Below are 18,050 nucleotides of genomic sequence, written 5' to 3' on the forward strand. Positions count from 1 at the left end.
ATATAGGATATACCGCAATGTGCAGATCTATCATAGTTCTAGCAAAGATACAGATGAAGTACTGCTTATCGCGCAGTACAAGGTACACACATTTTCATACATTGTGTACGAGGATTCAGTGCGATAACTAGTTGTATCTTAAGACTTTAAAAGGAAACAATTTCTTAAAAAACCATGTCATTGTTGTCCGGTATCTTACAAACCACTTTAAACTAAACGTTCAATCTCACCCTACAGATGAGATTTTAAATAACAAATGCAACTTAGTCGCCACTGTTAACCACTTAGGTACATTAAAAGCCGGCCATTACTGGGCTTTTAGTAAAGGTCAACAAAACACTTGTCTACCTCTTACAAATAATTCTACATGCTATATTTTATTCTTAACTTGCCACAAAAAATAATGTGGGAGGGACTCCATTTCCATAATTAACCAGCTTACTCCATAGTCAGTCCAGCGTGATATGGGAGTTCACCAACTCCTTTTTTTTGAGATCTCGTAAGCTATGGTCTGTGTAAGGCTAAGTGTTGGGTGCCCTTAACACGTGCACGGCTACTGTCAGGGTCACAAGTATTGGTGCAAAGATCGTTGCCGTATTCATTCTACCTTTAATCTGTAAGTGTAAAGTCTATCCGTTTAAGGATATTTAGGTTATGATAACTTTTATTCATTTTACGTGCAACTATTTCATTCAGTTTCAATTGCCTAACTGTTTCGTTTTTATCGTTGCGTTGTTTATTATTGTTTTTACGAGTCCTGTTTAATAGTCAATGTACTTTTTAGAGACAATCATTGTAGAAAGGGAGGTTCTATCATACAGGATCTGCAAAATTTGAATCTTTATACTTAATAACCATCTGTGTCAGACAAGTTTTATCATAACACAACAAACCAACTGTTTAGTCAATTCATCATCAATTAAGTAAACCATCCTGCACAGAAATATTGAGGCTATGGCGCTTTTTCAGCCATTTTACAAAGTTGAGAAACATCATCAACTCGCGTGCTGCTTTTTCAAACGTTTAAAAGGCGGTAGTAACTCTTTCACCCATCTCTGCTTTACAGTATAATCTACGTCGGGCCCCACAAAGACGCCGAAACAGTGCTGACGTCAGCAACAATTAGCACATTCTGAGAATTGGAATCTTACCAAATAATCTAAGTCTAAGTCCGCTGTAAACAGTGACAAGTAAACTTTAACAAATTTAAATTGCGGTGGCCTAGTATAAAAATCGCACAAATAACTAGTTGCGGGGAAGACCTCTGCTAGCTTGACTAGATTATCTGTCCACATCGCCGCCCCAATCTAGTGAATAATAAAAATAAATTTAATATAAGATTAATTGGCGCAATTGGTGTTTATAAGAGTTTCCAAAGAAAAATAGTTAGATCTGTAAGCCACAAATCTTCCCGTATGAAATGGCTTTTGTCATATCAACGAGCATTTGCCATGGCTTGTATAATTAATAAATGTTTCTTTAAGACTAAAAATAAAAGTAAATACATCCTGTGCAAAGGTAAATATAGTGAAAAAATATATTAAAAGAAATATTTGTTAACTGACAGTAAAATACTACTTTAAATCTAATTAAAGTAAAATACAACACTTTACAAAAAACACAATTTTGATCAAAAGACGTTACACACAAACTCACAAAAGAAATGACAGATAAAAAAGAATTCGAGATGTGGAGGTTGTCTTGGGCGGCTACTCAGCGCCTTGATCCTGTCATTTTTCACACATAAAAATACTCTTACAATTTATACTCTAAACTAGCTACGGAATATTCGTTGCAAAAAAAGTAACAAAATGCAAGTTGATTCAAATCTATCGAAGCTAATGGTGATTGATACAAAAACCATCTACCATTGAAGTAATAGGCAATGTTCTTGATCACAAAGTCTTCCTAAAAGGCGGTGTATTTTAGTCATCATCCTTCTTACCCATGGTTTTACAAATACAATACAACACTATTATAGAAATAATCGCACTCCAAATCCATTGTCCAATATGTCCAATATTTGCCAAGATTAGCATGATTGTTTTTGTGTCACCGGTGATTTTTACCTCTCCAAAATCTTCAATCTTGATTCTTTCAAACGCGTGAAAGCCTGCCAATATGGCTGAGATTGGTGTGTAGATCATGCAACCAAGAATAAAACACAAAGGAGACAAAAATATTCCAATGGCGAATCCTTTCCATGACTTATCAGTTACACCCCATATATCGATGATGGTTTGAACCGGTAGATTGAAGATAAATACAAGATGCAGCACCATGTCTAATTTCTGATCATGCCAATCAATGATACCTCTGTATTTCAGTAGGTATGATTCTGATATCAAAAGTGGTAGTTCCACAAATAAAGCAATTGGTATCCAAAGAAATGGTATTGACCCTTCGTCATTAAAAATTCTTCTACCTTGGTGGTAAAACAGCGTAATGGAGACAATTATCTCTACTGCGTAAAGAGCTGAGAAGGCATAGAAGGCCGATTGAAATCCGTTTACATTTACTGTTGCGTTGTAAATTGTTATGTCGCCTTTGACAGAAATGAGCGGGTCTTGTTTGTACGTTTTAAGATCTTGATGGTTGTTGTAAACTGTTAAGGTTTCGCAGATAAACTCTAACATAACAACAACGGCTTTTATAACCAGCGAAAGATATTTGCAGGCTGCAAAGTTCTCTGCACCTCCAACAGCTGCTGCGCTAAGACCAAATACGTCGGCTAGATCTGAAAAACCCATGTCATTAATGACGCTACAACATTAGTATATGCACTCCTAATTTAATCGTTTCACGCCGGTGTCTGGCAAAGAAAGAGGATTTTCTCTGTAAACTTTCTCTTTTCATAAGCGAGGTGTCATGCCAGGAAAACAAGCGTATCATTTTATATTGGCTGTGCAAGTAAACATCGGACAAGTGACATTAAGTGTCTTGGAACTTAACTTCTTTTGAATACATAAACGAAGTGAGTGAAGCATTATAAAAACATCTTTGTATTTTTCATCACTTTTTTTTTCCAAGCGACAATGTGACTTTGGTGCAAAAAGATGCTTCTAGTCTGTGATCTAGAAGAATTTTATCCCTAAGTTTTTATATTGCAAAATTGAAAAAAGATGTAGAAACCAGGTCACAGAAGCCTGATCAAGAGGTTTCGTTTTTAAAAGTTTCTTAATGACCAGCTATTAAGCACTTAGGAATTTTTCACACTAAAACGTCACGATTTTCTTTCAGAGGACGTAGAGAGTTTTGGTAATGGAAATATCGTTAAAGAGCTAGGTTTATATAGACCCCGTTATTTAATTATTTTTTAACAGCGTTGTAGCTGAGATTGTGAATAAGATATCCCAAGAATCCCAAGAAAAATGGAAAGAAAAAGCTATGATAATAAAAAAATCTAAGCAGTAGCTAGCTATCAGTTCTAGAACAAAGCTGTTAATACACAAGCCATGCTGTTTTTTGACTCCGTAATGATAATTATAATTTAAGCAAATTTTTATTTCATATAGCGAGCGACAAAATTTCTGTATTAAAAATAACATTAACTCGAACGATTTGGAAAATTCATATAACATAAAGAAGCTGTCAGATAATCTCATGGTATCTATCCTATTTTTTCACTTATTACTAAAACTTTGCGATCAATAATTAGAGTTAGAAGACCTGAATGAGCACGTGTGCGTCGATATAAAAAAAAGCAAAAACAAGCGGTCATAAAAGGGATAAAAATGTTTGTTAGAGGTCAAGCTTACTCAAATAACAAGAAAACATGCTGCTATCCACGTGTTTTCTTTATGCAGTTGGTTTTGATGCCGTGTAAAAAAGTCACAAAACGTTTCATTGATTGACAAACCAACTTGAGCCTCGTCAGATTGTTGGGTTAGTTGCTTCATTGATTCATTAAAATTAAAGATTTTGTAATCCCTATGCTACGATTTGTAATCCCCTTTGCCTTGGTTTTAAACCCATAGTCTTTATTCGTAATCCGTGTCCCGACTTTCAATCCTTTTTGCCATTTATTTAATCCCTCTTTTTATTTTTTACATTTTTTTACCTGTTTAAATTAAAAAATGTTTGAACTGGACATAAAAAAATATCTCTGCTGTACTTCATTAATGTTTATAGAATCTCTTTAAGCATTGCAAAGATTTGAGTAATAAAAAAAATCGACGGCAGGAAATAAAGGAATACAAATTAAGGCTGGGATTACAAATCAGAGTCATACGGATTACATGTCAGGGCAGGGATTACAAATTGGGGGGAAATATATTTCAAATCGAGACAAGGATTAACAAACAGGCAGGGGTTAGGTAAGTAATTGTTTCGTGTCTTTCGGGCGGAAACACAGATTAATGAGCACTGGTCCGGCTTGATCTGATGCGGATGTTTTAAAAAAATCGACGTTTGCTATAGAAAATAAACATTATAAATCGTTACAGGTACGAAACTTTAACAGATCAATAAATACAAGCTTTTGTTTCTGTTGTTATTTTCATTATAATTGAACCAATGTCAAATTAACGTAAATGAAACATAAAAAAAAGATCCGTAAAGTTGTTAAAAAACGAATACTGAGAAATACGGCAAGAATTGTTGAACTGGACGCGTAAACTGTGGCCTTTATACATCTTACAAATTTACTTGCAAAAGAACTTATATACTGTTGGCTGTCGCTACGTGTAACGGGCCTTTAAAAAAAGTCAAAATTACTCGAAAAAGAAAAAAGTTTTCCTTCAAATCAAATCATTATTTCCTATCACAAAGCACTTAAATACACTGTTTTTGTTAAAATATTTTTCAAGTTTGTCCATGGTACTCTAATGCCACCTTATTCATCATTTTCCATGCATTTCCACACGCAATAAAGAATTGTCATTGTAATTATAAATGATCAAATCCATTGTCTAATATGTCCAACATTCGCCAATATTAGCATAATTACCTCCGTGTCACCACTCATTTCTATGTCTCCGAAATCTTCAAGTTTGATTCTTTTAAACCCATGAAAGCCTGCAAGTATAATTGAGATTGGTGTATAGATCATGCAACCAAGAATGAAGCAAAAGGGAGACAGAAATATTCCAATGCAGAGTCCTTTCATTGATTTATCGGCTACACTCCATATATCCATGATTGTTTGCAGAGGAAGATTAAAATGAATATGACATGCAATAACATGTCTAACTTTTGATCATGCCAATCAATGATACCTCTGTATTTCAGTAGGTATGATTCGGATATCAAAAGTGGTAGTTCCACAAATAAAGCAATTGGTATCCAAAGAAATGGTATTGTTATCTTTCCCTTCCAAATTCTATTAGCTTGTATGCAAAAAAGAATTATGGAAACGATTATTTCGATTCCATAGAAAGCTGAAAAGGCGTAGAAGGAAGATTGAAAACCATCCACATTAACTGTTGCATTGAACTTTTTGTTGTCGCGATGGAGAATTAAGGTGAAATTTTCTTGGTACGTTTTTAGATCTTGGTGATTGTTATAAACGGTCAATGATTCGCAAATGATTTCCAAAATAGTTACCAGTGTTTTTAAAACGTGCGTCCGTCCGTCTGTCTGTCACGCAAAATGGTAGCTTAGCTGTGCAGGTAGCGAGACGCATGCAATGCGATAGGACGGGCGAACCCGTGGTTTTTTCCACGGGCTAACGACTAGTGTTTAAAAATGGCTAAGCTGCAGTTTTATTTTGGACTTACATGCAAACAGGCGGGCAAAGGTGCATGGAATAGCGATATGGGAAATATATTAACCACGGGCGAAATCCTGTTAAAACACGAGTTCACAGTTTCAGCTAACCATATTGTTTAAATAGATTTTTCTTTTGTTAAAGGACGTAAACTGTTATGAATTAAGAAGGCTCTGAAAAGTGAAATAATTTTTTTGTAAAAATTTTTGAAAAAAAGAAGTTCCAATTCCTTTACACATGTTTTAATTAGGGTTACTGGCAATAACATACTAAATTTTCATGCCGTGAAACTAATTAATTTTCGGGAAATGAGAAATACTCATAATGCCTATGGTCAAAGCGTTATTAAATTCAGTTTAAAGACCAGTGCAATGACACTGTGCATACACATTAAACAGCGCACCTAATAACGAGTCCTTTTTCTAGGTGTTGATATCAATCATTTCTTAAAAACGTAGCCGATCTCAACGAGAATATCCGAATGTTAAACAAGGAGAGAGAGAGCATTGAACACTCTCCAATATAAGACAGAAGCATTCCAGCCTTTCGTTCAATTTAATATAAAGGATTCTACATAAATTCATTCTACATAAATGTGGATTAGCATCAGTTAATTAAATAATGAAATCAAAATCAGAAAATTTAAAACGAAATGAAAAGATTTTAAAGTACATTAGGCTATAAAAGCAAGAAGTATATAATACAAAAAAAATCCATGTGAATTTTTTGTAGGCTAATAATACTGTTTTATATTAAGATGTGTGGTGCTTTGAAAAAAAAACAAAGTGAACTGGTCGTCGCCTTTAAATAAAAAAATATTTCAAAAATCTTTGTATAAATACTTGATAAAATACTATTTTAACAAAAAACAACAACAAATAAACAAACAAACAAACAAACAAACAAAAAGTCTCGTCATGTCTGATGAAAACTTACGAAAAATTAATGTTTAGGCTTTTCGCATCGCCCGCTTTTATTTGTAAATATTTTTGAAAAGAATTTCTTGAGAAGCAAATAACTGAGGGAATTGTTTCTTGCGAACTTGACTCTAAAAATGAATCCTCACAACTTTAACCATTCATTTCACAACTCGTTTCTTCTTGTATTTTTCTTATTTGTAGACCACAATAAAAAATCAGTTTTTTCATCCTGTAATTCTGTTAAAAATAAAATAAAACTATATTTCAACTAAAAGATTTTTCCATAGACGAAACCTTTTTTTCAACCATACTTTTCAACCACATTTCTTCTCACTAACAGCCTTCTAAAAAACACAGAAATCAACGTACACTTCTCTAAACATGAGTAGCATCTGAGAGAGGATGCGCGAGGAGAAGGAGATATGTCACACGTTTTAAAGCGATATATATCTATGCATTCTTTTGTATTGTTTTAAATTTCAAAAGCATTAGAGTCTCATCCACTCGTCTGAGTCTTTATTGATGAAAAAATGATCAAATTTAACTTTCTCCTAACATGCAGTGATGCTGATTGGCTTTTCTTATTAATCAATGTCTTGTTATGCTACTGAAGTCGCCATTTTAAAGTTTGTCAAACTCCTGGTAAAAATCTTGGAGCTTCAGTAGATTTTGAAGTATATAATATCAATCTTATCTAGAATAGACATCAATATGCAGTATTTTTAAAAAAGGACACCATTATTATAGAAAAAGTAAAGGGTTTACAGTATTCACGCTCTGAAATTTAGATAATATATTGCGTTCATTTAAAGAATTAACAGCTCTAAATTTAATAAATTAATTTGACTAAAGTCTTAATCTCAGTCAATGGATAGTGAAAGTTCAAAACATTGGCTTCAGATCTTACAAAAGTTTAAAAAATAGCTATGACTTGGTGAGTTTGTTACATGGGAATGTTTTGTATATGAATGATACCAGTAGTATCTCTATACGATAAAACTATTACGTAAACATGATATACTGTTATTTGATGATGTAGTATAGCTAGCAACAGTCATTGCAATTTGATTTGGCATATCTAATTATCTAATTCCTTATTATACGTGTTTTTTATGCGAGCTGAAATTTAAAGTTGTGCACGATTCTGGAAATTACATTATGTTTCTTTACAACGACAAATAAGTTTTTCCAAAAAGAATTTCAAAAAGTATAAGTAAGTATAGCAGCTATTATGCTGATTCTTGATGTCATTAGTACATGATCATTAGCTAAATTAGGTTGTAGCTGAGATCTGACTGTAACTTTGTAAGTGTTATCATTTTCTTGTATTTCCTTTCTTTTTTGCAAATATTACTGACATTGTGACAATTATTGGTAGCTAAGGACAAGAATACGAAACAACTTTACAGGGACATGTGTGATGAAATTTATACCAGAAGACAGAATGTTTGCAAATGACCTTTGCTAAAATAAAAGCACATTCTAATCTTCAGCATAACCAGAAAGCATGTATATATAACTTTTGTAACATAATTTGACTAACAGTATCTGTATTTCAAATTCTTTATTTAGTAAATTTTTATAATTTATAAAAAATTATACACTTATTTTTCCTTCCCTATGCATAAAAATGCTTTTAAATATTTCATCACTGCATCTACATCGATAAGAGATTTCTAAGAAGCAATTTTATAAAAATGGGAAAGAAGTTTGTTGATTATTTACTAACTTTAAAGATTCATAAAATATCAAAATCAAGTACCTCGTGTACTCTACTCGTTATCTTTCTCAACTATACTCTCTAGAAAAATTGTACAACAAAAAAAGAAGAATGCGGGGAAACCCCGAAAAAATAATAATGGCGTCATTATTTACATACTCCCCCCGTTGACATGTCCGATGTCAACACGGTATGACTAAACATAAAGAAATCCTAAATATATATATATGTCAAAAAAAAAACTATAAATACTCTTCGCGGAGTTTACGCATCAACTGTCCTTCAACCGCAGCCTTTCTCGTCGGCCTTCGTTGTTGCTCATCTTCATTGAGAGTGTCTTCAGCGGGTTTTTCAAGTTCACTTTTTTCAACTTTTTCAACTTCGTTTTCAGTCTCATTTGCTATTTCAAGTGGAATCAGTTTTTGAATAGGACGCGTTATCGTAGAAACAAGTCCTTTCTTGGTGTTAACCCGAATCTTCGCACCACGAATAAATCCGTCCTTTCCATAGATCAGTTCCGTAACTTTACCCAATGGCCATCTACTTCTTGGCAGTTGGTTATCATCTTTCACCACCACGACGTCGTTCAACTTTAAATCAGGTGTTTCTCTGCCATCCTTTCTGTAGAAGTGATGTTGCCGTAATTCGTTCAAATACGTTCGATAAAATCGTCGCCACTGATCGTCAAGCACTCGTTGTACATAAAGTAATCGTTTCGAGCACTGGTCGGTATCATTCATTGGGACACATTCAGCACCAACAATGTTCGAGCCGTAAATCAAATGCAAAGGTGTGATAGTCTGTCCAAGATCGTCCTCACTCTGATATGTAAGTGGTCTTGAGTTAATCGATGCTTCAACTTGGCACAGAACTGTCTCGAGCTCTTCGAAAGTCAATAGTGCCTTCCCAATGGTCTTACGCAAGGCGGTTTTCATTGATCTGACGATCCTTTCATAAAATCCTCCCCACCAAGGACTCTTGGGGAGAATCGGGTTAGTTTCAATAGACTCATGTCTCATAAATCTTTTTACATGGTTAGATTTAAACGTTTTAAAGTTATCATGCACAACCGTAGCAGGCGTTCCTCTTCTGGATTGAAATCTTTTGAAAGCTCTAATGAACGCTGGCGTCTTTAAATCGGGTGAAAGCTCAAAGTGCACAGCTCTAGTAGTAGCACATGTAAGTATTAATACGTATACCTTTGTCGTGTTTCGGTTCTCGGTACGAATGTAGAGTGGACCAGCATGATCGAACCCAACGTGTTCAAAAGCTCTCGAAGCGCAATACCTGTATTCTGGTAGATCTGGAGTCGGTGGTGATTTAATAGGTTTGCCTTGGTATCGTCGACAAACAATGCACTGTCGTAAAATGGATTTGATTGTGCGTCTACCTTTCGGAATCCAAAACTTCATTCGTAACATGTTGAGTGTCGCTTCTACGCCTTGATGAAATGTTTTTTCGTGGGCATCTTCAACCAGAAGTTTTGCAAAATGTGAATCACTCGAAAGAATCAACGGATACCTTTCGTCATATGAAAGCTTTTTATTCTCACCAAAACGTCCTTTAACACGTAAATCTCCTTTCTCATCTTCAAACAACTTCAGGGCGGACGAAAGTTTGTTGAAGTAGTTTTGGTTGTTTCGAAGTTTTCGTTGATTGTTTGTAATCAAAATATCAAATGCACTTTTGTATTCTTGAGTCGACAGTTCACGATCGTTGCATACTGATAAGTCTCTTTTTCGAATTCGATTTAACAATTTATTCGCAAATCTGTAAACATATCCAATGGTAGTTATAAGCTTTTTCAGTGAGCTAAACTTAGTCTCGTCTATAATATCATGTAACTGCGAATGACAAATGATGAGTGGAATGACTAATGTTAGTAGTGACATGACTTTTCTTCTCTTCTGACAAAACATCGAATGAATGTTTGTTGACATGAAACTCAGGTGGAACAAAGCTGGAATCAGACAGAAATTCAGGACCGTTTAACCACAAATTTGAATTGAAGTCACCAATTTTGTCTGGTCTGGTAGGTATATCACTGGGGTTATGAATGGTGGAAACGTGAAACCATGATTCCGATGGAATGACTGATCGAACATAAACAACTCTGTTTTCTACCCATGGCTTCCACTGCTTCAATTTGCCTTTTAGCCAACAAAGGGCAACTTCCGAATCTGACCAACCGAAAAAACGATCAACTTTCAATCTACCATTGATCGCATTAAGCACATGGCTCATCAACTTTGCTAAGAGAGCACATCCTAGCAATTCTAAACGTGGAACAGAATGCGGCTTTAGGGGCGCAACTTTCGTTTTAGCAGTCACTAGCGAAACACTTACGCCGAGGTTAGTTCGTATTTTTGCATAAATCACAGCAGCGTAGGCAATCGTCGAGCTATCACAAAATCCATGCAGTTCAATTGATTGAATTTCATGACGCGGTTCACAGAATAAATAACGTGGTATCTCAAAAGTTTGTAAATTCGCAAAATCGTTCAATATATCTCTCCATTGTTTAAGCAGTTCCCCTTGCAGTGGATCATCCCAGTCGGACTTGTGTTGACAACATTTCTGGAAAAGAACCTTTACTTTGGTGGTGATTGGTGCGATCAGGCCCAACGGGTCATAAAATGAAGCAGATATACGTAAAATGTTTCTTTTTGTTGGAAACAGTTCTTTCGCTCGTTTCAATAACTCGTCAAATCGGTACACTAGAATATCTCTGTCGATGTCCCACTCGATCCCTAATACTTTGGGGTTAACAGTTTTGTCGCTATTCGGTTCAGAATTCACGTTCTCAATTTTATCGATAAAAGTTTGTAATTCATTGTTATTAGTAGCCCATTTTCGCAAATTGAACCCTCCTTCTTTCATGATTTGTTTATTAATTTCGTAAAGTTTCTTGCCTTCAGTTACGGTATCGGTACCGGTTGTTAGGTCATCGACGTACAAGTCATCCTTCAAAACATCAGTAATTTCGGGGCAGATAATTTCGTAAGTCTCCAAGTGGTGTTGGATTGTCCCATTGAGTAAAAACGGACTGCACGTTAACCCAAACACGACACGCAGAAATCGATAGATAATGAGCTTTGAATCGTTCTCGGTAGGGTTTTCTTTCCACAAAAAACGAAGATAATTACGGTCTTTCTCAGCGATTTCAATATTCAAGAAGGCTTGTTGAATATCAGCAACTAAAGCGACGTAGTTCGTACGGAATCTCAGCAGAATGTCAAACACCTTAGCAAGTAAATTAGGACCAGAGTACAAAATGTCATTGAGGGATGGTTTGTGAACGGCACAAGATCCATCAAAAACAGGACGAACTTTCGTTGTACTTTTATCTTGGCGTACAACCGGATGATGCGGAAGGTAGTGAGCATTTTCGCAAGCTATCTCACTTTCTTGAACTTTTTCTATAATCTGTTTCGATTCGTAGTCTGCAAAAACGTCGTTGTATTGCACAGCTAAATCAGGTTCATTTCGTAATCGTTTGTTAACAAGAGAATCTAAGCGTTGTTTCGAAACTGCAAAATTATCGGAAAGTTTATCATGATCAGGACGAAATGGTAATTCGGTCACGTAGCGTTCACCGTTGAATTCAAGAGTTTGTTTAAAAGAAGATAATACGTTTTCGTTTTCTCCGTCACCGATCGACTCAATTTGCCAAAACTTGTTCAACTCGTCACGAAGAATTGTGTTTTCGGTATCAACACGGCAGGCGTGGACTTCCATGCAGCTTGATTCGTTCGCTTTCGACTGTTCACCTCCGGACAAAATCCAGCCAAGTTTGGAATTGATAGCGATAGGACCGCCTCTCGGATCTCGAACAACTTCGCCGGTAATGAATGAATAATAATGGTCTAAACCAATCAGAACGTGAACATTCAGTCTCGTTTCACCATTTGAAAAATCTGCTAATTTCAACCGCTTCAAGTGTTCGTAATTATCAGCGTAATATTTCGCATTCTGATTTGAGAGAGGAGCGCAAATGTTTGGTACGGCAATGGCTTCGATGGGTACGGTAGATGAGCGGTCAGCGGTTTTTACATACAACTTAACAACGGGTAGCTCTCTCGATTGGCTGTTGCTATGGCCAAAAGTGTTAATAATTAATTTCTCCTTTCGAATTGTTTCTAAATTCAGTTTTTCTTTCAGTTCATTTGTGACATATGTTCTCTGGCTACCTGAATCAAACATGAATCTCGTTTGTATGTTCCTGCTCTCCCTTTCTTTCGAAACAAAAGCTTTAGCCGTCTGCAAAAGAATTCCTTTGTTTTCTTGGCTGATGTGATTCGCGTTGGTTTCGTTAGAAGGGTTTTCCTCCGAGCCATTGTTGTCTTTATCTTTTCTTTCGGCACGTTTTTCTTTCATACACAAAGAGATGTGGTGACGTCTTCCACATCTATTGCATATGTAATTTGAACAACAGTTCTTTGAAATGTGTCCATGCTGCAAGCATAAAAAGCAACGCCCTTCCTTTTTCATAATTTGCGAACGTGTTTGTACGTTGGTAACTTTCGAACACCTCGACGGAGAGTGAGAATCGTGACAGAAAACACATTTTGCGGTAGAAATTCCTCCTCTCTTGTAATTTTCACTGGGAGTTTGTCCTTTGCCTTTCGCGGTTACAGTGCACCTCTCTCGAGCTTGCAGTTCGTTATTGATAAAAAACAGCATCTTTTCAACGGACCACTTCTCCTCTCCAAAGTTTCTAGAAATAATCATTCGTAATTCGTTGGGAATTCTTTCGTTCAGAACCGGAATCAATAAACTCAGCATTTCGCTATTATACTTCAAATTTTTCAAATTTCGAATACAGTTCTCAACATCATTATAAAGTTTTCTCAATTGTTGGGTGTTATCCATTGATCGTACTGACTCAATCTTCAACAGGGCTTCCATGTGCGCGTTAATGAGCACTTGTTCGTTGCCAAAACGGTTTCTAAGCAACTCTATAGCATTTTCGTAGTTACTGTTCGTCAATTCTAACCCAGAAATAGTTGATAAAGCGGTTCCTTCGACGTATCTCTTCAAATAATTAAATTTATCAATTGCATTCAAACTGTCATTGTCATTAATGGCTGAATTAAACTGGTCCTAAAACGAGGGCCAATTCAAAGGGTTCCCATTAAATTTGCTCAGTTCTATTTTGGGTAGTCTCATCGATTTCTTTTCAACAGACCGTGTCGATTCTGTGGCTGAAACATGTGGTCCGGTAGCGGTAGTAATAGTCGCGAGACTCATGTTCACTAATAGATAAAATTCTGTAGCCTCCATAACGTCGGTTTCGATCTCTTCAGCCGATAAAACACCGTATAGCTCTTCATCTAACTCCTTTAACTGTTTAACAGTGTCAATTAAAGTGGTCTGTAAAGAAATAATTTCTGCTCGTTTCTCCTCCGAAAAGTCCTTAACTATGACATCAATTCGCTCGCGCAAAGTGCTCGCAATAGACCGCAACCCCTTTCGCCTTGCACTCTTCCTCGTAGTCGCAGTAGACATAATGAAATTAATGTAATGCAAAAAATGAAACCAATGAAACTGGAAGCATGAAAAATGAAAGTTTTTGAAATTTGACGTGCAGTACACAATAAGACGATTTCAGAATAACAAACACTGTCTAAGCTAAGTTAAAGTTCATAACATAAATCCACCAATTCGAGCAAATAATATCCACACAACATCACAAGTCCACCAATTCAAGTAAATATCCAAAAATAATATCAAAAGTCCATCAATCGAGCGCCATTTAAAGATTCATAAAATATCAAAATCAAGTACCTCGTGTACTCTACTCGTTATCTTTCTCAACTATACTCTCTAGAAAAATTGTACAACAAAAAAAGAAGAATGCGGGGAAACCCCGAAAAAATAATAATGGCGTCATTATTTACACTAACTTTTTTGTTTCGGTTACAAAATTTTCCACCAAATTTTTTTTGTTTGTGTGGAGAATATAAACATCTATCGTGAGCAGCCAATCAAGATTTTGTTTGGACTGTTTACAGCCAGCAGGCTAGAAGTATATGTTTTTTAAGATGAGAAAGCGAGTAATGTAAAAATCGTAAAAAAGTGGCGTAAAATAGTTCACTGAACCTTTGGAGGAAGAAAAACAAACTGAACCCAAAGAATTTTACTAAAAAGTTTGATTTGACCTATGATTTGACGAAGCTGTTGAATTAAACAAAAATGGCAGAATGCTTTTGGAACAAGGTTGAGGTTGATCCACAAGTAGTTTTAAATCTAATTAGATTTCCTCCATCCTGTGCATAATTAGTGACGCATTCTTATACTGACACTCGTGATAGGCGTTTTCCCGTACTTGTCATAGAAGTTTATCCAAATATTCGCGAAAACAAGGAGATTAACTTCAAGTAAATGTAAAATCGGTCAAAGATCTATCTATATTATAATGCCCGTATACGTCTGTCTGTCTGTCACGCAAAATGGTAGCTTAGCTGCGCAATAGCGAGAAGCATGCAATGTGGTATAAAAAGGACGGGCGAATCCGTGGATTTTCCACGGGCTAACGACTAGTTGTTTATATTCTCAACGTTGCTGGGAAACTTTAAAAATACAAATTTAATACAACCACCTGATTGACAGTTATCCTTGTAAGCCATCTTTTTTACTTTTCTTAGAAATGTATTATTAGGCAGTGTCACAATTAAAAACACGGACATGTAATTTTATTAATATTATTATTTGACAACACAGATCATATTGTCATGGGACCATTGCATACTGAAAGGCTTCGCGTTGGTTCTTTCTTTAAATGTTGAACTTGTTGAAACGAAACTTTGATATATACGGTAGGAACTCCCTTAAGCGAACATCTCAATAAGGCTGACACTTTGGCTTGATCTGTCCGAATTTTAAACAAAAACGGTCACTCAATTAAGCGGAGACTTTTTTCTAGCTGAAATTTGTGGAGTTAATTGTAGGACAATATTTGTGGATGCTGTATGTACTTCGCGTCGTAATGATTTTCATCGTGTTGTATTATTCTTTCGTGGCATGGTTTTCAACGTGTCGTAGTGCTATTCGTCGCGTCGTATTACTATTTACGGCGTGGCTTTTGTCGCGTTGGAGTGCTTTTCTACGTCTTCGTGAACTAATTTCAAGAAATTACGACAGGGAATCCTAGAAGTATGACTCGAGCGTTTTGAGTTTGCTAGTTAGCTAGCTCAAATGTTATTTGAGCTAGCTAACTAGCAAAAAAAAATTTTATTTAAAATTTTATTTTATTTTATTTAAAAATTTTTATTTAACAAACAAAAAAAAAAAACAGAAAAAATTTTGTGCTATCCTTGGGGCCATATGCTTTGTCCAGTCTAAGTAAAATGGGAGTGTGCTTAAAGTACAGTGCCGGTATGGAATATTCAACCTTCTAAATTCAGCCTAAATTTTTACTTAAAAAAAGAGCTAAACGTGCGTTTCCAACATAATGTATTTTGCAAAAATCAATAATAAAAAGTCTTTTTCTAAAACAACGCTACGTGTGATAATTAAACGCTCTCTTTTATTTAACATAACATTTAATATTTAATTATCAATTTTTATTTGACGCTCTTTTTAATGACGGCTATGTAAGGTGTGAGATGATAAGACTGCATAGTCTTTTACTTACTCCTGCCATTTTATTCTACGTACGTGATACACTTATGTATATACATGCTTGTACTTGTGTGTATGTAGAACTTGTATCTGTATTTTGAAATAGTTGTATGTAAATTTCTTTTGGCGAAAAAAAAAAAAAAAGTTTTACTTCCCTCTGGTGTCTGGTTCTGCGAGAACTTAGATTATAATGCAACATTTTTTCACGTATCATACCGAGTTTCAGGCCATTATTTCAATTTTATTCGAATGTATAGATAAGATTGATAAGAAAGGGATTAGAAATTCCTTGCGAAATAATGATTAAAATACTTGAAAGAAGCTACACCAGGGCTCTTTTAATATTTTTTCCTCATCAGTGTGTGTTTTCAGTTATATTTGTCTTTGTCGTGTTTTACTGAAACTAATGGGAAAGCCCATTGTGACGAAAGATAGATGTTATCATAAAAATTTTTTCTGTTAATAAGATTACTTATGCAAACACATTTATTTATAACTCCAAACATTTGCTAAGAACAAAATTTAAAAAAATAATTTCACGAGAATTTAATTTTGCGAATGATAAAATTAACAAGAATTTCGCGAAAAGCCCAAAAATTTGCGAAAATTAACTTATGCAAAAATTTATTACATTGAGGTAGTTAGGCAATGATAGTGAGGTAGTGAGTAATTTTTGTGAATAGAATTCATGTTTTCTTCCAACCCACCAACGTTTTTTCAGAAAATATTGAAAGACTTATCTAAGGTGACAAATCCTTCTAAAAATGTACTTTTTACGACTTATCAGCACTTTATAGGATTCAGGTGTCTGTCCTGACATCGAGTATTTCACAGAAAACCCTTACAAAGTGTGCTGTGTAAGATAAGTGTTAAAGTGTGTTTTGACTGTTGACAGAATCTATAGACCTAAAATAAATTATAAAACAAAAACCATAAAAATATTCCAACTTTGTCCAGTTGGACCACTTAGTTCAAATCACTGAAAGTTTTAGGGGTGCTGCATGACTCCTTTAAGATTGCTTAAATAAATAGCACCCTTAGGGTGCATCTAGGCACCTTTTAGGGTGTCAAATAAGTCTGCTATGGGTGCTACATTTTTAGCGGAAAAAAATTATTTAATAGTACCCTTAAGGGTGCCCCATATGGGGTGCTGAAATTGAAATAGCACCCTTTGGGTGTTGTAAACCATAAATCCTATTATGCGTTCAAAGATTGTATTGTGAGTTCAAAGATTGTATTGCGCGTTCAAAGATTGTATTGCGCGTTCAAAGATTGTATTGCGCGTTCAAAGATTGTATTGTGCGTTCAAAGATTGTATTGTGCGTTCAAAGATTGTACTGTGCGTTCAAAAATGATATGCGTCACTGCAGCGCTGTTCTACTGCGTCCACATTGTTCCTCCTAATTGTACGTATTGGGTTTCTGATTTTCAAAAACGCCGGCGCATGCAGTGCTTCGTTGTCAACAGTCCTCATAGAGTATTGACCTTGCGCAGGTAGATAGACAATGGGAACAAAGTGAAATAATCTACGGTTAAGCTAGAGTGCAGCGTGAATTAGCTCGTGCTACCGCAACATTGAAATATCAAATAATTACATTTATTTTTAGCCAGGAACGACCATATTGAGTTGGTCAGTTACAATGCATGAATAAATTATAACAGTCACAGACTAGCGATGCGATGGATAAGCTTGAATATTTATCTTGTCTTTTCGGAATAGCCTATGAAAATGCAAAAGAGGAAAGACAGGCGTTTGGCTGACTGTGAATATGAAATCCTGACTTTCCATCGAATTGTTGAGGCCACATAATTTTTGCCCACCTGACCATCTTGTGAGAGACAATAGTGCGCCATATCAAAAAATATGAGAATATTGTTATAACAAATAGAAATATTTGTTTACTTGCAATTAACGTGCATGGGTGCAATGGATCGAGGTCCTGACTGAGGTTTCGGGGACACAAATTATTGCGGATTTTGCCTAAATTCGCTACAATTTTAAGACTGCAGTCAAAACAAATGTTGGAGAAAACATCATCGTCGATGCTGAAGATTGTAGAACCACAATCAGAACTGCAAA

At 35.4% G+C, this 18,050-nt stretch overlaps 1 protein-coding gene across 1 annotated transcript; it reads right to left on the reverse strand.

Annotated features, from left to right (window-relative positions):
* Positions 1-8,589: 8,589 nt before the first annotated feature.
* LOC130657842 (uncharacterized) lies at positions 8,590-14,976 on the reverse strand. Its single transcript, XM_057460837.1, has 6 exons — positions 14,932-14,976; positions 14,450-14,524; positions 14,254-14,369; positions 13,532-13,835; positions 10,238-13,450; positions 8,590-10,191 (listed from the first exon to the last, which is right to left on the reverse strand). Exons 1-6 carry the CDS (start codon positions 14,974-14,976, stop codon positions 8,590-8,592), a joined length of 5,355 nt encoding a protein of 1,784 aa, XP_057316820.1.
* Positions 14,977-18,050: the final 3,074 nt, after the last annotated feature.

Source organism: Hydractinia symbiolongicarpus, chromosome 9, assembly GCF_029227915.1.
Source record: "Hydractinia symbiolongicarpus strain clone_291-10 chromosome 9, HSymV2.1, whole genome shotgun sequence".
In the NCBI taxonomy this organism is placed as follows: domain Eukaryota; kingdom Metazoa; phylum Cnidaria; class Hydrozoa; order Anthoathecata; family Hydractiniidae; genus Hydractinia; species Hydractinia symbiolongicarpus.

Coding starts and splice junctions, on each gene's coding strand:
- LOC130657842 (XM_057460837.1), bottom strand. CDS start 14,976: ATGGCTTACAAGGATAACTGTCAATCAGGTGGTTGTATTAAATTT. Junction 13,451..13,531: donor CCACAGAATCGACACGGTCT/GTTGAAAAGAAA, acceptor CCCTCGTTTTAG/GACCAGTTTAATTCAGCCAT. Junction 10,192..10,237: donor CAGAAGAGAAGAAAAGTCAT/GTCACTACTAAC, acceptor TGTCATTCGCAG/TTACATGATATTATAGACGA.